The 22,794-nt window shown below is 43.4% G+C and overlaps 1 protein-coding gene across 2 annotated transcripts in view; it reads right to left on the bottom strand.

The window, feature by feature from the left end:
• LPXN (leupaxin) overlaps positions 1 to 22,794 on the bottom strand; it is a 54,533-nt gene that overhangs the window by 8,716 nt on the left and 23,023 nt on the right. For both annotated transcript variants that reach the window (XM_075545673.1, XM_075545672.1), the window contains exons 4-7: positions 17,463 to 17,562; positions 10,746 to 10,913; positions 9,083 to 9,256; positions 8,681 to 8,762 (exon numbers count right to left, since the gene is read on the bottom strand). In XM_075545673.1, the coding sequence (XP_075401788.1) occupies positions 8,681 to 8,762; positions 9,083 to 9,256; positions 10,746 to 10,913; positions 17,463 to 17,562 (524 nt within the window). The remainder of the gene's footprint in view (positions 1 to 8,680; positions 8,763 to 9,082; positions 9,257 to 10,745; positions 10,914 to 17,462; positions 17,563 to 22,794) is intronic.

The raw sequence follows: 22,794 nt of genomic DNA, 5'->3' as shown, positions 1-22,794 counted from the left end.
TTTTCGCTGCCCTTTCACTTTCCAAAGCGAGATGTCCTTCTCCAGGGACTGGTCTCTCCTGACAACACGTCCAAAGGATGTGAGACAATCTCACTCTATCCTTGCATCTAAAGAGCATGCAGGCTATATTTCTTCCAAGAAAGATGTTTGTTCTTTTGGCAGTTCAGGGTACTTTCAATATTCTTTGCCAACACCATATTCAACTTCATCAATTTTTCTTCCATCTTTCTTATTCGATGCCCAACTCTCACATGCATATGTGGCAATGGAAAATACCATGGCTTGGGTCAGATGCATATTCATCATCTAAGTAACACCCTTGCTATTCAACACTGTAAAGAGGTCTGGTGCAGCAGATTGACCCATTGCAATACATCATTTGATCTCTTGACTGCTGCTTCCATGAGCATTGATTGTGGATCCTAGCAAGGTGAAATCCATTTATCACGTTACCTTTGGTCCAGTTGTGAGAATTTTGGTTGGCTTTACATTGAGTTGTCATCCATACTGAAGGCTGCAATCCTTGATCTTCATCAGCAAGTGCTTCAAGTCTTCCTCACTTTCAGCAAGCAAAGTTGTGCCATCTGCACATCGCAGGTTATTAATAAGCCTTCCTCCAATCCTGATGTAGCATTCTTCTTTATATAATGCTGCTTTTCTGCTTATTTTTTAGCATACAGATTGAATAAGTATGTAGCGAGGACACAACCCTGATTCACACCTCTCCTTACTTTAAACCAGGTAGTATTTCCTTTTTATGTTCACACAACTCTCTCTTGATCCTAGTCAAGTGATATGTTCCCTCTGCTTTGAAATTCCCTCTTCCAAAATAGCCAGATGGGTTGGTCCTTTGCTTTAACTCAGGTGTCAGCTTTAGAGAACAACTGCTATGAATACCCCATCTCAAAAAGCCCTATCACTTTCTCTGCCTAACATATAGAAGGAATGAGGGAGGGAGGGAGGGAGTTGGCTAATTTAATACTTGTCTCTCTCCCACAAGAAAATAAGCATCATGAAGGCAGAACATTTGGGTTTTTTTTGTCCCCGCAACTCTAGTGCCTTGAACGGAATCTGACATATGCACAGTATTTTAATCTGGTAAAGAAATGAATGAGTGAAAACATGGACAATATTACCATAGCAAATTTGAGAGCATTATCTCCAAACGCATATCACACCAGAGTTGACTAAAAGGTGCACTTCTCTGTAAGGGACTGCCCTTAGCATTTTCTTGGAGAGGCTGCCTAAGATGTAGATCATAAGTTCCCAAACTTAGCTGACCTACCACTGCTTTTTCCGGAAAACAACAACAAAAAAACGACTCCCCTGGCAATTAAAAGCTTTTGTCTTCTAGCCCATAATCCAGGATAATGTGTAAGTTCCTCCACTTTGGGAAACACTGACATAGATGTTACCAGCAGCAATTCTACTTATGGAACGCCTGCTTCGTACAATTGAGGGCTTTGCCTCCCGGTCTGAATTGAATCTCGGTTCTTGGCAGTGACACTTTGAAGTAGCTGTTAGCTTCTATTTACATATAAGTGAAAGGAAGCTTGGAAAAGAAACCATTCCGACTTAATCAGGGAAGGTGCTGAAATTCAAATCTAGAACTAACTTCAAACCCTACTTTAAGTACCACTCCACTAATTTAAATTAGCCCTGAGCTTGATCGATCCTTGTATGGAAAATACTACTATCAGCGGAACTTAAATATCATAGCCCTCCAACTTCATAAATATGACACCATTAACCATGCCCACTAAAATCCAAGTAGCACGGAACCATGAGATGCATGTGCTAGAAAGAAGCCCGCCCAAGAAAAGCCACCTTGACTGTTGTCATCAGATCGTAAAAGTTAGCAGGAACATCGAGGGGTTGAGATCCAAATTACGGAGCTGCCGTTTTCATTGATCTCTGGTCACTTTACGACCTTGCCTTGTTCAACTATGCATTCTTTGAAAAGCCAACAATCTAGCAGACTTCTTAGACTTAGGGCTCAAAGAATCCTAGCAATTTTTTCAAAATTCAACTAGTAATTTTTTTGAGCTGTCCTGGGCTCTGTCTCTAAATCTTTGAGGAATGGAAGACTCTTTTCCCTTAATGTTAGCAAAGAATTTCTAGAGTCTGATGAAGAGGTTGGCATAGTGGTTAAGTACTTGGCTGCTAACTGAAAGGTCCGTGGTTTGAATCCACTAGCTGCTTTGAGAGAAAAATGTGATTGTCTACCTCTGTAAGGAAGTAAACCACAGGGGACAATTCTCTTCTGTCCTAGGAGGTCACAATGAGTTTGAATCCACTGGACAAGCAGGTTTAAAATGTCAGAAGGCCTACCTACTATTTTAAAATAGATAAACATCCACCCACAACTGTCTTTCTGGCTTTAAAGTGTCACGGCCATTCTCAAACTGCAGCCTGAACCTGGAGAGCTTGTTCAAACCAAGAGTGTTAGGCCCCTTTCCAGTTTCTAATTCTTCAAGTCTTGGAGGGGACGCAAGAACTTGCATTTTGATATAGTTCGCTTACAGTGCCATCCTAGCCGATAAACACACGGGGGTTAATTGAAGGGTGGAGGGATAAATGGCTCAATGAGCCTCACCCTTCTTGTTCTCAGGTCTCTTGCTTTCTGATGCTCAAACTAGGGTGCAGCTGCCTTAGCCAGTTCACTGCTTTAGCTGGCAAGACTCACTTCCTGCAAGACATCCCTGAGGAGAAGCCACATGAACCTACCCTGATGCAGCCCTGGGTTCTGGAGCACTGGTGTGGAGACCCCTGCCAGTGCTGAGACGCTTACACATTCACTGACTTGGCTTTCCTCCTGCAGTCGGTGTCATTGCGTCTGTTTTGTGAGATGGAGGAGGACTTTGTGGATTGGTGTTGGACATATGGGTTAATGTTGGACTTGTGGGCTTGGGCAGCACTGGGTTGGGATGTTTCCTTGATGTGAACTTACCATTTATATAAAAAATCTCTCTTATACATTAGTTTCTGTGGATTTGTTTCCCTAAGGCACCCAGACTAGCACAATTTTGAACAAGTCCTCCTTGGGTGCAGCTGGTGCTCCATGAAGGGGAGCTTTCCTGCATCAGGTGGAACTTGAGAAAGTGATCAGGCGTGCCCTCCCATAGGCCTCTGCAGGGTGGCTGGTCTCAGGAGGGGAGCGGCTGGGAAACAACAGCCTCCACTTTAAGCCGGGTGAGGACCAAAGGCAACCAGCCAAAGTGCTGTGTTAGCCCTGCCCACAGTAACTGGCAAATGGAGAAAGTTTCAGGATTTACTTTCCTGGAGGCTCTCTCTGGGGCCAATTACCTCTGGAGGACGGATGAGAAACAGTGACGATTGGAGGTGCCACGGAGACAGAGAGGGTGTTTGTGCTCTGCTGAGATGCTTGGCCACAGGGGAAATTAAGGAGCACCTGCCTGGCCTGAATAATGAACAATTAAAAAGAAAGGCAGGTAGGCCCTGTGGACATGCTCCCTGTGGGAGGATGCTAAGGCTTGCTCAGAAACCTGAACCTTAAAGAGGAATTCTCTGAACTGCAACAAAAATGCAGATGAATTTAATTTCCCAGGAGGTTTGGTGGTTAAGCTGTCATTATAGGAATTCTGTGTGTGACTATGTGACTTGGGGTAAGGCAGGGTACCATCTAATGAATGGATTGACCAGATAACAGGAAATCCACTTCCAGAGTCAACAATAAAAAACAGAAATACAATTCACAAGGAACGGCTGGTGACTAAATGGCCTTACTTTTTGAATGCAGGTAGTACAACTTGAAGTATGAGGCCTACGCGTGACTTCATACAGATATAAAGTCATCGATGAACCCAAATAGTATGTATCCAAGTAGCCTTGCTGTTTCAGGAGCCCAAGGCAAGAACAATGAGAACTAGTCCCCTGTATAGTTCTTCCAGGTCCTCCTATAGATAGAGCCTTCCTATTCTGACATGAAATAGGCCTTTATTGTGTTCTATTCTCGGACAAGTATCACTTACCCATCCAGGGGCCATATTCTCTTGCTGACTCTTCTACTCAGCTACTCAGATATCTATCCATAGGATATAAATTTACCATGACACATTTTAATAAGATTGAGATGAAATCTCAATGAAAACTGCTGCCGAACTAGAGTGCACTCTAGAACCGCAAGCAAACAATTGTGAAGAGCATCGGGCAAGCTTCAGTGAACACTCAAGGTACTACGGAGCTCTTTTCGAATGGATGACTCGGTGCTGCTGCCTCCAGGTTGAGTGCCAACTAAAGCATTTCATGTTGGTACCGAGAGAGTAGAGACCCCACAGCGATAGGAGAACGAGTCTCGGTCAAGGGGCAGTTGGTGTAGAAAGAGTGTAGCACTTTGAGAAATGAGGCTGAGCTTCAATCCCAACTTGGATTTTCTGCTCGAAAAACACAACTCCAGAGCATGACGCCCTCTTTGGCAGCGTTTGACGAAGATTGGTGTAACAAGCTATAAGGTTTCGATGTAAAGGAAGTAAAATGCCAAATTGAGCTTCAAGATGTACTCAGTATTGGATTGCTAGGGGCTGTTTGTACAAGTCTCGAACGCCTCACCCACACTGAGGAGATGAAACAGGTAAAAAAATAAAAGGATATCTGAGAGGGATTGCTTTGAAGAAAACCGTGTCATCAGTACCCCATCACAACTACTACCAGAAGCATTCAGCCATGCTTTCTGTTTCACCACGTCAAGAGATGGGCTTTCATGGGACTAATCAGAGAATCAGAGAGATTGATAGGTTGTGGGAAACTGAAAACCAGGAAGAGTGAATGTGAACAAATTCTCTACGCTCATATTTTAAGGAATCTGGAAGGCCAAGACTCCCATTGAGGGAGGCCTTCATGTTTGTGGGTTGGAGATGAATCCCACTCATTTTCTCCTAAATAAGTTATTCCCCATAAGACCCCCCCCCCATAATAATGCCAATTTTAAGGTGCTGTTTGCAAGCACATGCTTGTTATTCTACCCTTGAATTGTAACTGCGTGAAGGGTGTCTGCTAGAAGATTGTCTGCCAACAAGAGTGATCACACCTCCCCACTCCTCACTTGCCTGCATAAGAGCTCAGGGACACTTTAGGTTAAGCCAGCTCAGAAATGACTAAGGTTAAGCCACCATCTTAACTCTAGACCCCGCCCAGCTTATGTATGTGCCTTCCTGTTACATGTATACCCCTAGCACCTCCCCTTCCTGTTATATGCATGCCTCTAACATAATGGTTCTCAACCTGTGGGTTGCGACCCCCTTGGGAGTTGAACAGCCCTTTCACAGGGGTTGCCTGATTCAAAACAGTAGTAAAATTACAGTTATGAAGTAACAACGAAAATAATTTTATGGTTGGAGGTCACCACCACATGAGGAAGTGTATTACAGGGTTTTGGCCTTAGAAAGGTTGAGAGTCTAACAGTGTTACCCTATGTGTATGCTGTGGCTTGCATGCCCGAGATTATATAAGCCTGTGAGAGAACACATGTGCTTTCACTCTTTGGTTCCAGTCTCCCGGGAATAGGTGAGCCCTTGCATGTCCTGTCTGATGTTCCTTTCATGTACCCTTCGACTGCACACCCATCCCTTGGGCCCATTCAGCTGTGGAGGCTGGACCTCCACAATAGGTGTCCCCCTCTGGTGGAATACTTGACACTCTCTGACTTAGCCCTTAGAAAAGGGTACAGAAAAAAATTTTTTAATTAAAAAAAAAAAGAAAAGGGTACAGTTGACAATCTGAGTACAATGACTTTTGGCAGCAGAAGAGAGAAATGCAGATGAGAGTTGACTGTAATTCCATGGCCCAAGAGAGAAAGGTTTAAATTTTCCATGGCCCATAAATGAGAGAAAAGGAAATGGCACAGAAGTATCTTAATAATCTTGAAGCCATCCGCCGGAGGGGGAAATGAGAAGACCTCAAGAATTATCTGTGCTGAGTAGATTGTCAAAAATGGGTGTCAACCAGCCGCGACATGGAAAGGCCACCTGACGGCTCGTGGTGGAGCCTGTCCTGAATCCACAAAAGCAACCAAGAAACAATAAAGTTAAACATCTACCAGGGCCTGACTGAGAGCACAGAGCCAGCTGAGGAGAGTGCTGGACAAGCCAGGACTTTACTGCCCTCCATTCTGCTCTCCTTCCTCCGCATGCCTTCAGTCTGGAGGAGCAGTGGGGGTAGGAGTCAAGGTCAGGAGCAGGTGTGAGAGCCAGGGATGCCAGAGGCCACGAGGACACAGGAAGGGCCACACTCCCTTCCTAACCTCCTACAGCCAGAAGGCCCCAACGCTGACAAGGAGTGGCTGTCACTTCATATAAATGGGCAACTTTTGCTATGACCTGAATTAAATTGCTTGCGAACTGACTTCTTGTGTTTCCTTAAATTGATTTTCTATTGAAAACTTTTGTTATGCAGATCAATCAGAAAAGGCATGGGACTACTCTAGTTATGATTTCAGAGAGAAACTCTCCCACTGAGTTCATTTTGAAAAGACAGGAAAAGAATAAAAATGCTTTGGGGACCTAGGCATGAGTCACATTTACTTAAACAAACATAAAAGGAAGGAGCGGGATGGAGGGAGGCAATGCGACAAACAGGAGAAAAAACATGTGGGGCCACTTTTCCACGAACTTATTGAAGTTCTCTCATACTTACAAAGAGACAAAATCAGATCGTGTAGAAAGAACCAGGAATAAGAATAAAACCAAACTTCTCAACTACAGAAATCAGAATCAGTGTCTTTAGGTTTATGAAGAAAAATTGCTTCTATCTTGAATGCTAAGTCCAGGCAACTTAAATCAAGGATGAAAATAAGATAAAATACATTTTTAGATGATCATGGTCTCAAAAAATTACCTCCTGTTCATTTTTTCTCAGGAAGTGACTAGAAGTTATAAGTAATAAATGTAAAATATAACCTATATTTTAAAAGACATGGAATCCAAATAAGAGAGGGGCGAAAGGAACACTCGCACTGATGACCCAGACCTGGTGAATGTGGGAACGAGATGTGTCTTGGAAAGATGATTGGAGGAAAGAAGGGGAGGGGGCAGAACTGATATTTTAGCAGATATGCTTGGTCATTTCGAGAGGAATTTTTACAACCTTGCCAAATAAATTAGTGAGAAGTAGAATGAAAATGGAAGTTAATGAGAAGGGACCCAAATATTAACTGCAGAGGGGAAAAGTTTCATATGAAATGACCACAGTGGCAGTACTAGTATAAGGTTTAATACTAATACAACACTGCTATGAGGTGATCATTCACATAAGGTTTTCGGCAGAACAGATAGTTTGCACTGACTACCAACCTAAAGGTTGGCGATTTGAATCCACCCAGCAGCACAGTGGAAGTAAGGCTGGCAATCTAACGCTGCAAAGATTACAGTTAAAGCAGCAAAATACGATGAAAACAAAAAGACAACCTTATGGAGAAGTTCTCAGGAGCCCTGCTGGCTTAGTGGGTTATGAGTTGGTCTGCCCACCGCAAGGTCAGCAGGTCCAAATGACCAGCTACCCTGAGGGAGAATGGTGAGGCTTTCTACTCTGATACAGATTTACAGTCTTGGAAACCCACGGGGGCAGCTCTACTTTGTCCTATAATGTCACTGCGAGTTGAATTTGACTCAATGGCAGTGAGTTTGGTTTTTTTTCTTTGTTTGCTGAGTACGGAGCCGTCTACTCCTGAACACATGAATCACCGAGAGTCAGAATGACTCTCCAATCAGGGTCATAACACTGTGGACCAGGCACTGTTCTAACACCACACAGGTATGTCTCTTCAAACGTGCATTGTGACCCCTAATGGTTCTTACTGATGAGGAAGTCGAGGCACAGTGAGGTTAACAACTTGAACACCATCCAGTTAATAAATGTCACCACCCAGATATAAACTAGGCAGTCTGATCCCAATGCTATGCTCCATGGTAATGACAGTTTGCTGCATGGCTCAATGCGAACAATACGTATATGACTGCCAACAACACAAGCACACGGAACACCTCTCTCCTGAACTTCTGGCATGGTTGCATATTGAGTGGAGTGGAACGCACTGGGAGCGAGAGGGGCAGTAATAATATTTTCCAAACCTCCTCTTCTCTAGTAGAAAACCAGTGTACAATGATCTTACTTTAAACACAAGTAAACAACAAAAGTAACAGAAAAAAAATAGCTAAAGGGATTTGGAGAGGAAAACGAGATGTAGGCGTAAAACAAGAAACCAAACCCACTGAGTGGATTCTTTCTCTTAGTAACCGTTTCTATGGTTTCTGAGCCTGTAAATCTTGACAAAAGCAGGTAGCCTCGACTTTCTCCTGTGGTGAGGCTGGTAGGTTTGAACTGCCAACCTTGCAATTAGCAACCCAACATAACACAACAGCGTCACCAGGGCTTCTGGATTTAGGAATGGGAAAAGAAAAGCAGGGAATACGCTTTTTCCTTATTAACCTTGAATAATATGTGAATACTGTGTTTCTCTTATTTAAAAATTCAGTGTAAACACAACTTGAAAGTGTTGGGGGAAGGTGGGAAGAGAAAGCAGCTAGAACTTAAGTGGGCACTTGGAGGGTAATGCAGGAACCAGGACCACCACCAAGCAGATGAGGCAGCCAGTGGGTGACAAGGACAGGCTCCATCTGTCTTCTAAATCACCCCTGAGCTTCGGGATGCAGCATGTGGGCCGTACCTTCCTCGCCAAACACCTCTCCACAGTGAGAGCAGAAGAAATGCTCGGGGTGCCAGGTCTGGTCCATTGCCGTCAGCACTTTCTGGGAAAGGAGAACAGGGGAAACAGGAAAATGTGCAGGGCTAGCGGGGCTTTGACAACTTTTTCCTCGGGTAACCCTGTTGGCCCAGCTATGCCGCAATTGGGGCAAGTGCTGCCAGCAACACATCGGATTCATTAGGCGTTGGATTTGGAATGAATTTTTGGTCTTTGCATGTTCAGAAACCTTTGACTGTTGCCATGTCTTTGTGACGCCGGCATTCAGTTAGGGGACCCCACCGTTTAAGAAGTTTTGCCGTGTCGACTGCCAGCAGGGTCATTTGCAGCGCCATGAAAGCAGGCTGGGGCGAGGGCTTGACTCACGTCCAGGATGGGAGCAGCGCAGTAGGCACAGCGTGGAGAGAAGAGCTGGTGGTAGTCCTGGGGGCAGTAAGCCAAGCCATTCCGCTCAAAGAAGGGGTTGGTGCCGATCTCCGTTTTGCAGTGAGTGCAGATGAAGTGCTCCGGATGCCACGCTTGCCCGAGAGCGTGGATCACCTGGAGATGAAAGAGAGCCAGGCATGGGAGCCCGGTCGGTGCTTTAGGACCTTCAGATTGCACAACTCCAGAGGGCACAATTCACACAGTGTTCCAGGAAAATGACACATCTTAAAACCACACAACACTGGGGCCCACACCTGGATTCCACTTAAGACAGTGAGCCATCCATGCTCTGTGGATGGCCGAGGGGCCTACCCTCTTAACCAATCACGCTGACAGAAAGCCTATGAATGTTTGTCACCCATATCTCTCCAATATAGCACATGGTGGTGATAGACAAAGTGACAACTACTGCTCTGGCCTTCAAGGAACCCCTGAAAGAGAAGAAGGCCAAATGACAATTTTCATTTGCTGGTCCCAACATTTCATCTCAAGACAGTGCTAAGACTCAAGGCCCTTGAGATAGTTTATTGTGCCAACCTGGCCGATAAACACATGTGGGGTTAACTGAAGGGCAGAGAGATAAATGGCTCGATGAACCTCGGCTTTCTAGTTCTCGGGTCTCTTGCTTTCTGATGGTAGGACCAGGGTGCAGCTGCCTTAGCCAGTTCCCTGCTTCAGCTGGCAGGGTTCACTTCTTGCAAGACATTCCCAAGGTGAAGCCGCATGAACCTATTCCGATATAGCCCTGGGTGCTGGAGCAGTTGTGTGGAGACCCCTGCCAGCGCTGAGATGCTTACACATTCACTGACTCGGCTTTCCTCCTACAGTTGGCGTCATAGTGTGTTTTGTGAGATGGAAGAGGACTTTGTGGATTGGTGTCGGACATATGGGTTAATGTTGGACTTGTGGGCTTGGGCAGCATTGGGCTGAGATGTTTACTTGATGTTTACTTAGCCTTTATATAAAACTCTCTCTTATATACGAGCTTCTATGGATTTGTTTCCCTAAAGTACCCAGACTAACACAGCCCTTTATCAAGGAAGGTTTGGAGGATAGGTGATACAGAACAAAAGTGTTCAGGTACACTTTGCAACTGAGTTCACCTTAAAATTGTCATCCATCAGTTTGTACAGGGACTATTTGGGGACAAAGAACAACCAGAGAGTTGCTCTCAACAGAAAAATGTTTTAAGAGCTCAAAGTCTGGAGTTATCAAGTCCCCTGGGTTCAAATCTTATCTCTGCCCCTCAGGCAAGTCCCTTTTCTTATCTTTGCAAGGGGAGCAATCATAGACTGCTGACTTGACCAATGAAGGAGGACGCCTAGGGCACTGTCAGTAAAACCCATGATCATCTGCTTCTAAAGTGGCGATCTGTTTCCATTAAAATTACAGCCGCGGAAAGTCTGTGGAGTAGGCCAACCCTGCCCAGACAGCACACCGGGATGGACTGCATACGCAGGGTCACCGTGAACTGAAACAAACTCGATGACAAGCAGCAACTGTGAGATGTCTTTGATGAGGAGGAGAAGCGCCATCTCGGTAGGACAGGAACAGACAACCACACAGACACAGATAGCTGTCAAACCATCTTGGCCAGACTCACCTTGCTCACAATCGGTTTCTGGCAGGAAGCACAATGGCCCTTGGGCACTGTGGCGATCCCAAGGTCCTGTAAGTCCTGCTCCAAATTCCCCAGCATGGAGTCCAGGGAGGCCTTGTGATCTGGCTTGTCCAGTTGGTGTTTCTGGCCCACATCTCCTTTCACCTCCACCTGACATCGAGAAAAGAACCACGAAGAGGATCAGCCCCCTGTACCTGTACCCTCACGGGCATGACTCACAGGCTCACCTCCACTGATTCACCACCGTGCCTCTCTCTACCTCCTCCAAGGCATGTGAAACAATCCAACATTTTAATACAAACAAAAGTGTTTTCAGCTCCCTTTCAGGTTACATAAAAATCGGTCTTCCTCCATGTGCAAAATTTTTTTTGAGGTGAGTGTAATTTATTTGGCAAATTTTTTCTGATTGTAGAAAACTGAGTACATGAAGACGATATCCTTTCAGGCTCTTATAATCAGCAACTAATCACATTGAGCTGTGCATTCATTCATTCAGCCATATTTATTATTATTCAACTTGCGTTGTTGCTGTTGGGGGTCACCCAAACCAGTCAGCTGTTGGTTTATAGCCACCTTAGCTATAACATTGTCTGGTCTGGTGTCATCTGCATGACCCATGGTGTGTTTGAATTGAGTTGTTTTGGCTCTCAGGCCAATCTATCTCACTGAGGGTTCCCTTGTTTCTGCTGACATGATGTCTTTTTCAAAGCATTCATCTTCCCCAATGACATGTACAAAGTAAGCAAACTGAAATCTCTCCAGGTGTCATTCTGGCTGTCTTTCTTCTAAGATGGATATTGACTACGGACACTCTTATCAGTAGTTTGCTATGAGCTCTTGCTATAAAGCAATGTACTAGAAAGAGTGGAATTCTGCTCGCTTGGTATTTGCATTCTATGGAGGGACAGATCATAAATAAGTAAACAAATAAATAGATGGCCTGAGGTCAGGATAAATTCTAAGTTCTATAGAGATATGGAAATCACTGAGCGGGCAGGGGATGGTGAGGAAGTATTGACTTCAATGGGCTTGATAAAAGGTTTCTCAAAGGTGACATTTGAGCAGAGGATGTTTGAGTGATACAAACATTTGGGGTCCCAGAAATACTGACCGTTATGTGTAGGGAAAATATTCCTGAGGGAGGGAGGGACTCGAGGAAAGAAAGAAAGAGCTTGGCACACGGGACAGAGAGGGTGAGCGCTGAGGGAGCGAGACTGCGCATGGCGGGACATGATGGACAGACAAGAGAAAAGCACAGTTCACGTTGGCCTTATGGTAAAGGCGTCGGCTCTCTCCCAAGTGTAATGGGAGCCACTGGACCATTTCAAGCAGCAAAGTCAATGAATACGATTCCTACGATCCTTGTGGTAGCTGAGGGAGAACTGAGTGCACGCAAGCAAGACCAAAAGCAGGGATTCCAGGAAGGAGTCTGATGATAGTGTAGACCAAAAATGACAGCTTGGGCCAGTGTTAAGGAAGAAGGCGGGGAGAAACTTGCTGATAGATTGGATTTATGTAAGCCCAAGTCCAAAACATTTACTATAAACCATCCAAAGGAAAAGTTGCAAAAAACACAAAGATGCCTGCTTTATCCTTTATTACCTCAAGTCCTGATTCTGGTTCTCTCCACAACAACTAGGTTACTGCTTCTACTAAAGACCTTCCAACGTGTCCTCTTTAGACAGGTAGTTATTCACTATCCTCATTTTGCCTTTCCAGTATTTTATTACTCAGTTAAAAACAAAACATAAAACTCACTGCTATCTGACTCATAGCGACCCTACTGGGCAGGGGAGAACTGCCTCTATGAGTTTCTGAGACTAACTTTTTACAGGAGTAGAAAGCTTGTCTTTCTGCCTTGTGGCTAACTGGTTTCATACCACTGACCTTGTGCTTAGTAGTTCAACATGTCACCACTCTCCCATAAGGGCTCCATTACTCAGTAAAAGACATTATCAGTTCCTGAGGTGCAGCCAGCCTCCCTACAAGCTCCTGAATGTGCTCTGATGCTGTCTGCCTTCAGGCTCTCCTTATCCTCATTTTACTGCCTGGAACAACCTCACTGTTATCTCATTGATCCCAAATGCTCATTTGCCCTCTGGAAATTTTCATCTTCTGGAAGATTTTTTTTTGTTGCTTCTCTTATATAATGCTAGTTAGCATTTCAGAGGTTAATGCCCAAATGGCTAATGTCTGAAAGATCTGATGAGATGCCCAATATCAAGTATGAGAAATAAGCTATATTAAAAACACAAGAATATACCAGTAACTACAGCCATAGTATATTTACTATAGAGATACAGCTATGAAAATATCTACAGAAGTGGCATCTAACTGAAAAAAGCGGCCATCTAACTGAGAAACAACAAAGTCCACATGAAAGAAGCACACCAGCCTGTGTGATCACGAGGCGTTGAAGAGATTAGGCAGCAGGCATCAAAGACGCCCCGCAAAATCATAGCATTGTGAATGAGGGGGAATGCAGAGTGGGGACCGAGGGCCCATCTGTGGACAATTGGACATCCCCTTGCAGAAGGCTCACAGGGAGGAGATGAGCCAGTCAGGATGCAATGTAGCAATGATGAAACATACAATTTCCCCCCATGATACAATCGCTGAGGACAAATGGGTGCATAAGCAAATGTGGCGAAGAAAGCTGATGGTGCCTGCCTAACAAAAGAGATAGTGTCTGGGGTCTTAAAGGGTGAAGGTAAACAAGCGTCCATCTAGCTCAGAAGCAACAAAGCCCACATGGAAGAAGCACGCCAGCCTGTGTGACCACGAGGTGTCAAAGGGATGATCGGGTATAAGGCATCATCATCAAAAAAAAAAAAATCTTACGAAAGTGAATAAAGGGGGAAGTGTAGAGTGGAGACCCAAAGCCCATCTGTCGGCCACTGGAGAGCCCCTCACAGAGGGGTCTAGAGGAGGAGATGAGTCAGTCAGGGTGCGATGTAGCACCGATGAAGAATACAGCTTTCCTCCAGTACCTAAATGCTTCCTGCCCCCACCCCCCCACCACTACCATGATCCGAATTCTACCTTGCAAGTCTGGATAGAGCAGAGGTTGTGCACTGGTGCAGATAGGAGCTGGAGGCACAGGGAATCCAGGGTGGATGATACCTTCAGGACCAGGGGTATGAGGGGCGATACTGGGAGGGTAAAGCGTGAGTGGGTTGGAAATGGGGAACCAATTACAAGGATCTAGATGTGAACTCCTCCCTGGGGGATGGACAACAGAAAAGGGGGTGAAAGGAGACGCCGGATAGGGCAAGATATGACAAAGTAATAATTTATAAATTATCAAGGGCTCATGAGGGAGAGGGGAGCGGGGAGGGAGGGGAAAAAAGAGGACGATGCAAAAGGCTTAAGTGGAGAGCAAATGCTTTGAAAACGATTAGGGCAAAGAATGTACAGATGTGCTTTATACAACTGATGTATGGATATCTATGGATTGTGATAAGAGTTGTATGAGTCCCTAATAAAAAGTTTAAAAAAAACAACATACAATTTTCCTCTAGTTCTTGAATGCTTCCCCCCTCCCCACCCCCACTCATGATCCCAATTCTACCTCACAAATCCGGCTGGACCAGAGGATGTACATTAGCACAGATAGGAACTGGAAACACTGGGAATCCAGGACAGATGAACCCCTCGGAACCAGTGGTGAGAGTAGCGATAGAGGGAAGGTGAAGGAGAAAGAGGGAACAGATATAAGGATCTACTTATAATCTCCTCCCTGGGGGACAGACAGTGGGGAAGTGGGTGAAGGGAGACATCTGACAATGTAAGATATGAAAAAATAATAATGATTTATAGATTATCAAGGTTTCATGGAAGGAGGGAGGAGCAGGAAGGGAGGGGAAGAATGAGCAGCTGATGCCAAGGACTCAAGTAGAAAGCAAATGTTTTGAGAATGGTGAGGGATATACAAATGTACAAAAGTGCTGACACAATGGATGGATGGATGGATTGTGATGAGAGTTGTACGAGCTCCCAATAAAATGATTTTTAAAAGAAAATATCTACATATATATTGATATCTGTATGTATATTTAGTTCCATGTATAATCCAACAAGAAACCAAAGTAGTATAATATCTAAGTACTTGGCTGTTAACCACAAAGTTGGTGGTTCAAACCTACTCAAAGGCTCTGAGGGGAGCTAAATTTTGGCACTCTGTACCCATGTTAGGTGGCATGAAGTCAGTTCTGACTCAGTAACCCTACAGAGAACAGAATGAAACAATGCCCGCCCTCTTCAAAATTTTTATGTTTGAACCCACTGTTGCAGCCACTGTGCCAATCCATCTCATTGAAGGGTTTTCCTGTGTTTCACGGAACCTCTGCTTTACCAAGTATGATGTCCTTTTTAAAAAAATCATTTTATTGGGGGCTCGTACAACTCTTATCACAATCCATACATCCATTCATTGTGTCAAGCACATTTATACATTTGTTGCCATCATCATTCTCAAACCATTTTCTTTCTGCTTGAGTTCTTAGTATCAGCTCCTCATTTTCCCCTCCCTCCCCACTCCCCCTTCCCTCATGAACCCTTGATAATTTATAAATTATCGTTATTTTGTCATATTTTACACTGTCCAACGTGTCCCTTCACCCACTTTTCTGTTGGTATGATGTCCTTTTTCAGGGACTGGTCTCTTGATAATATGTTCAAAGTACATGAGACAAAGTCTTGCCATCCTCGGTTTTAAGGGGCACTCTGGCTGTACTTCTTCCAAACAGATTTGTTTACACTTCTGGAAATCCATGGTACTTTCACAAATCCTTGTCAGCACAATTCAAATGCATCAATTATTCTTTGGTCTTCCTTGTTCAGTATCCAACTTTTACATGCCTGTGAGGCAATTGAAAATACCGAGGGTAGGTTAGGTGTCCCTTAGTCCTCAAGGTGAAACAATTGCTCTTCTCCACCTTACAGAACTCTTGTGCAGCAGTTATCCCCAACATAATATCCTTGAATTTTTAAAAAATGTTTTAAGTTGAATTTATTGAATTATAATTTAGCTGCTTCCGTGAGCACTTATCGTGGATACAAGCAGGAAGAAATCTTTAACAACTTCATTCTTTTCTCCGGTTGTAGATTTGGGGTTTTCTTTACATTGAGTTGCAATCCATACTGAATGCTTTGGTCTTTGATTTTTATGTCAGCTAGTGCTTCAATCCTCTTGACTTTCAGCAAGGAAGATGGTGTCATCTGCATATCACACGTTGTTAATAAGCCTTCTTCTGATCCTGATATTGTGTTCTTCTTCATATAATTGAGCGTTTCAACTAATTTGCTCAGCGCACACACTGAGTAAGATGAAAGGATACAATGCGGATGCACACTTTTCCTGATTTTTCAACTGCAATGATAATAGTCGGTGGAGCCCTATTGTGAAGTGCTACTCAGTTCTGTTGGGTCACTATGAATCAGAACAAATTCAACAACCCACAACACATTTTTTGGAACTTTTGATTCCTGACCAATGTCAATGCATGCCTACTTAAAAAACAGACTTAAGGGCTCAAGCAGAAAGCAAATGTTTTGAGAATGATGATGGCAACAAATACAAATGTGTTCGACACAATGGATGGATGGATAGATTGTGATAAGCACTGTACAAGCCCCCAATAAAATGATTTTTTAAAAACCCAGACTTAATTAAAAATTTTAGTAAATCATGACATATGCCAAATCAATTAGAAAATATAATTAAATGCCTAAGTGGGGTTTTTCTGGCCATATTATTTTCAGGTATACAGTATAATGAGCCAAAGCACCTAGCTTGTAGACATCAGTCCATCAAAGAACATCAGTTATTAGTGAAACCTTGTTTGTGGTGTTGATTCATTTGCCCCTTTAATAGAGATGTGGTATTATATTCTAGGCTATGTGCTAGGCACAGGGAGTCCAAAGACATACAATGCCTTGGTAGTACACCACAGTCATTTCGTGTGTGTGTGTGGGCGGGGGGGGGGGGTGTAATCTTCCAATCAGACTTAGAACTCTTGTAGTTTAAGAATTCTAGGCCATATTTCCCTTAATAAGCTTTTAAGCCTGCTTATCTGATCTACAGCCCCTGCCAAGCTATCTGAGCTTACCCTTCATGCTTAGTCAAGGAAGTGGGTGTTATCACAGTATAGGACTTGGGACTTCTCTTCTTTTCAGAGCCACACTTTGATCTCCCCCTGCTCTGCTCTGTCCCAGATTGACCCCTGGTCTCCTCTAGTCCACTTAAGCAGCTTGTGTTAACAGCCCTTTCACATTTCACCTATTTTATGTTGGCTATGACCTCAGGACTCACCCAGAGTATCCCACTGCCATCTTCCCCACCCTTTCCCATCTTTATACAGCCAAACCCATCCTTTAGAGTCCATCCTAAAGGACCATCGCACCTCCCTGATAAAACTTCCATGGCCTCTCTATATCCCTAGTATTTACTCCACATGTCTTAACCATTTATACACTTCATTTGACCAAGCCAACCCCAAACATCTGGAGGTCAAGGCCAATATCATATCACCTTTCATGCCTAGATAACACACCGCAGAAGTTGAGCTCTTGCATTTAGTCTGGGAAAACGAATTTCAACATAGAAGTTCCTAAAGGGGCATTGCAGAGCAGAGCTCTGTGAAGACAAACTAATGTTTCGCTGAGCCCTGGAGGCTTTATCATAGGAGCTGTACTCACCTGGGCCTGCATCTCACACAGGTGGGCCATGAGTTCATCCAGCTGAGCAGCTGCTGAGGTTTTGGGAAGTGGTGGTGATTTATTCTTCTCTTTGAACTCACTATAGGAGAAAGCAAGAGAACCTTACTAGCACATCAAAATTCAAATGCCTAGGGAGGGGAGAATGTGGAGGAAGGGGGGAAAATGAGGAGCTGATGCCAGGGGCTTACGTGGAGAGCAAATATTTTGCGAATGATGAGGGTAACGAATGAACAAATGTGCTTTACACAACTGATGTATGTATGAATTGTGATGAGAGTTGTATGAGCCCCAATAAAATGACTGAAAAATACATATATACACACATATATATAAAACAAAAAAATTCAAATGTCTAATCACATATAAAATAGCCCCCCAAAAGGCTTTTACCACCCTTCACCTTAGATACAAAGTCAATAAGCAGAGACAGAAGGTATTTTAAGTATGAGTATTAAACTGAAAATCTAAACAAGTTCTTTGCCTTTTTTTCTCCATTTCTCTCTTTTGTCATGTAAAAAAATGAAAAAAAATAAATGATACTGTTCTCATGTGCATAAAGAAAAGAGATGACCATGTAACCGGTAGTCTTTTTTCTCTTCACGTTTTTCTTCTCCACTTCACACTCCCCCTCATTCACATCGACATATATATATATGCAACAATTAGATGCCAAGAGCCCTGCGAATAGAACTTTGGCCTTGTATTTTCCTTATCCTAACATTATTTATTTATTATTATTGTAAAGGATAATGACTTCTGTCAGTTACCATCAGATGAAAGGCAAATGATTAGAAGACAGATTAGGTATCATCAACCAGAGAACCCAGGGCCAAACCCTACCTGCCCAGTCATTTCCCATGTTATCTACAAGGCTTTCTGGATAGGTGAGTAGTTGCAACAGAGACCCACTGGCTCTCAAAGCCTAAAAGACATTTTCTAGACCTTTGCAAAAAGTTTCATAGATTCCTAATATAGATGACCTAGACAATACACATGATGTTGATTTTATAACCATATAATTGTGGATTCATTATTGACAAAACTTTGAGTCCAAACACACAAAATAAGAGTTATATTTAACAAAACCTATACACTGGGTGGGTAGGGATTGGGGGGGGGGGCAGGGAAAAGGAGGAGCTGATACCAAGGGTTCAAGTAGAAAGAAACTGTCTAGAAAATAATGATGTAATAAATAAATAAGTAGAGAAAGAAAGAAAGAAAATAATGATGGCAACATATGTACAAATGTGCTTGCTACAATCGATGTATGGATTGTTACAAGATCTGTAAGAGCCCCCAATAAAAGGATCTTTTCATTAAAAAAAAAAAAGAAAAACCTATACACTCTCTAGAAAGATTTGAAATGTCTGCAGACATAAAATAAACCTTCATACATTCTAAGAAGTAGATTATATGGGTCATATGCTTAGCTAGCAGCAAGTAAAAGTGTTCAGGAACATCTAGGCACTGAAGAAAGACAAAGCACTCCTGAATAATTCCTGGGGGTGGGAAAATAAATTAAACTGAATTCTCAGACCATTTAGAAACAGCACCAAGAACAGACACACCCCTCAGAGTTGAAGGTAAATGTCATTGAGAGAAAACTATTCAAATAGTCGTAAGTGCAATTACTGCACAATAAAAGGCCCCACACAAATCAAGCATCCATACAAGCTAAAAATAAAACAAACCTAATTGAACATAAAAAATACAAGAAGAAATTAATGAAACAAAACAAAGAATGGGCAGCTTTTTAAAAATCATTTTATTGGAGGCTCTTATCACAATCCATACATCGACTGTAGCGAGCACATTAGTACATTTGTTGCCATCATCATTCTCAAAACATTTACTTTTTACTTGAGCCCTTGGTATCAGCTCCTCAATTTTCCTTCTCCCTCCCTCCCTCCCTCCCTCCCTCCCTCCCTCCCTCCCTCCCTCCCTCATGATCACTTGAAAAAATATTTTTTTTCATGTTTTATACCGACCGATGTCTCCCTTCACCCACTTGCCATCTGCCCTGGGAGGGGGTTACATGTAGAACATTGTGATTGATTTCCCCCTCTTCCCCACCACCTTTCCCTTCCCCTCCTGGTATCACTACTCCCCTTATTGGTCCTGAGTGGTTTATCTGTCCTGGATTCCCTGTGTTTCCTGCTTTTATCTCTACCTGTGTACATGCTCTGGTCAAGCCGGATTTGTAAGGTAGAATTGGGGTCAGGATAGTTGAGGTGGGGGAAGCATGAAAGAGTTAGAGGAAAGTTGTATGTTTCATCAGTGCTATACTGCACCCTGGCTGGCTCGTCATTTCCTTGTGACCCTTCTGGAAGGGGATGTTCAATTGTCTACAGATGAGCTTTGGGTCTCCACTTCACACTCCCCCTCTTTCACATCGATATGATTTTTTTTGTTCTGGGTCTTTGATGCCTGATACCTGATCCCATTGACACCTCATGATCACACAAGCTGGTATGCTTTTTCCATGTGGACTTTGTTGCTTCTCAGCTAGATGGCTGCTTGTTTGTCATCAATTCTCTAAGACCTCAGATGCTAAATCTTTTGACAGCTGGGCACCATCCGCTTTCTTCACCACATTTGCTTATGTACCCATTTTGTCTTCAGCAATCATGTCGGGAATGTGAGCATCACAAAATGCCAGGTTATTAGAACAAAGTGTTCTTGCATTGAGGGAGTACTTGAATAGAGGCCCAATGTCAATCTGCTACCTTAATACTTAATGTATAAGTATATGTACATAGATTTATTTTCCTATTCTTATATATAAATATATTTACATATGTACATGTCTGTGTTTATACCTCTATAAATGTCCTTTGCCTCCTAGTTCTTTCCTCTATTTCCTTTTACTCTCCTCTTGTCCCACTATCATGTTCAGCCTTCATTAGGTTTCAGTAATTCCTCTTGGATACATTGCCTTTGATCAAGCTCTACGAAGCATCCTACACCCTCCTCCTCATTGATTTTCGATCCCTTGTTGTTCCCTTGTCCCTTGTCCCTTGTTCCCTTGTCCCTGGGTTTTTTAACACCCACTTCCTTTCCTAGCCATCCCCTCTCCTGTGTCGTTCTCTACTCCCACCCCAACCCCGGAATCATTGAGTTCCATTGTTTTCTCCTCTGGATAGTTTTCCCACCTCTCTTATCTAGATAGACATGCAGAGATAGTAATAAGCACAAAAACAAGATACTGTGCAGTGAACTTCCTGGATCCAGAAGACAGCTGTGATGGCAGAAGAGCAGTAGCAGAACCAGGAGCCAGAGCAGGAAACAGAGTAGTGGACATCCCAGAGCTCATGGAGTTATTGTATATACTCGTGTATACGCCGAGTTTTTCAGTACATTTTTTTATGGCAAAATTAGGTGCCTCGGCTGATCCTCGGTGGGCTTACACTCGAGTATATCAGTAAGCAAAGCCAAGTGATTTGGGGCGCCAGGCTGGTTTGTGGCGTGGGATGCCTCAGGGACTCACACAGGGAATATGGGCTTGCTGACCCACAGAAGTGGAACTGAGTGCCTTTTGATTGGGGTTCACTGGAGTGGGGTGCCCCTGGGCACTTCGTAAAGTGGATTTGCCAACCCATGGAGCTCGAGATGAATGCCTTCCAGTTGAAGCTTACAATGGAGTGGCATACCTTTGGGGAATATATTAACAGCCCTGAAAGAACTTTGTAACTTATTCTGATAAACAACTGTATCCTGTGAATTTCTCATTTGTTAACTTCCTTAATAGGCCCCTTTGTCATGAACATAGTCTGTGAGGTCTGTGTAACCATTACAACAAGTATTAGAACCTAAAGGCAAAAAAGTAGAGCGTTGTAAATGCAAGATCAAAGATCTAGGAAGCAAGAAGAGCAGCACAAGAAATTTACAGAAAGCCTCCTACTTAGTAGTCAAACATGAAGCACATTTCTAAGGAGGAAAGTCTACCATTGCTAATCTCCAAAAGGTCTATCAATCGCATTTTGCCTCACACACACATACATACACACGTCTATATACAAAGCATAAATATGACCGAGTAGTCTAAATTTTGCAGCCAACATGTTCAAAATAAAAACAGAGTTACCACTGAATTTGCATTTATCTACCAACCAGAAAAAAAGTAGAAGGGAAATGGTTATGGTCCTCTCTTAAGAAGAGGCTTGGGGGGGTGGGGGGGTGTCTTTGTGGTAGTGCTATGGGTCAGGCACTGGGCTGCTAACCTCAAGATGAGCAGTTCTAAACCCACCAGCAGCTCTGAAGGTGGAAGAAAGGCTGGCTGCTTCTGTAAAGATTTGCAGTCTCCAAAACCCTACATAAGGTTGCTATAAATTGGGATCAAATTGAGGACAGTGGTTTTTTGTTTGGTTTGGTTTGGTCCTTTGGCCACATGTCCTACTGCTGACATACATATCTTTGAGTAGTTAACCACCAGGAAAGAATCAGGGGAACAACAGATAAAGTAAAAGGCATCTTCTAAGTGCCAAATGACATCTGTCAGAGCCAAGATTTATTTATTTTTAACCTGGGAACAAAAATGTCCATGCAAGTGACCAATTTAGTCCCTCTCAGAGGGTTCCAAGGTTCCTGGTGACTCAGTGTTAAAGAAAAAGGAGTTTTAATCAAGAGGTCAGTGATTCGAACCAACCAGCCATTCCAAGGGAGAAATATGTGGCAGTCTGCTTCCATAAAGATTATAGACCTGAAAACATTCTACTCTGTCCTATAAGGCCAGAATCAAGCTATAAGGTGAGTCAGAATCAACTCGATGGTTTGGTTTGGGTTTTATTACATATTTACTAGGCCACCTGGATTTCCTATCTCTTTCCCACATAGGCCTACACAGTCGTAATGGAACCTCTATCAGTGGAGGTTCAACCAGGAAAACATAAATGATGTGAGTAAATGTAGATCATTTAATCCAGAAACGTAACTCCAGAGAGACTGCTATGAAGCAAAAGACAAGGAGACAACCCAAAGGCAGTTACAGCAGGAAGTCATTACTCCTCTTAGGTCAAAGGACAAAGAAAAGAGAAATACTAGAGCCAATGGTCTCAGGAGGGAACCCTGGTGGTTTGGTAGTTACAGATCAGCTGCTAATCAACAGATCGGTGGTTATATCTAACACACCAGCTCCTGTCTGAGAGAAAGATGTGGCAATCTGCTTCTGTAGGGTAAAGATTACAGCCGTGGGAACCCTATGTGGAAGTGCTATGCTGCTCCCCAGGGTCTACCGATTGGAATCAGCTCTAAGGGAGTGGGGTTTTGCTTTGTGTTTTGTTTTTAGGACTGTCTTGCTGGGGTTGAAGGTAGA

Source organism: Tenrec ecaudatus, chromosome 4 (assembly GCF_050624435.1).
Source record: "Tenrec ecaudatus isolate mTenEca1 chromosome 4, mTenEca1.hap1, whole genome shotgun sequence".
In the NCBI taxonomy this organism is placed as follows: Eukaryota; Metazoa; Chordata; class Mammalia; order Afrosoricida; family Tenrecidae; genus Tenrec; species Tenrec ecaudatus.
Note: the sequence above shows the minus strand (reverse complement) of the source record. Positions and strands in the feature narration are given on the sequence as shown.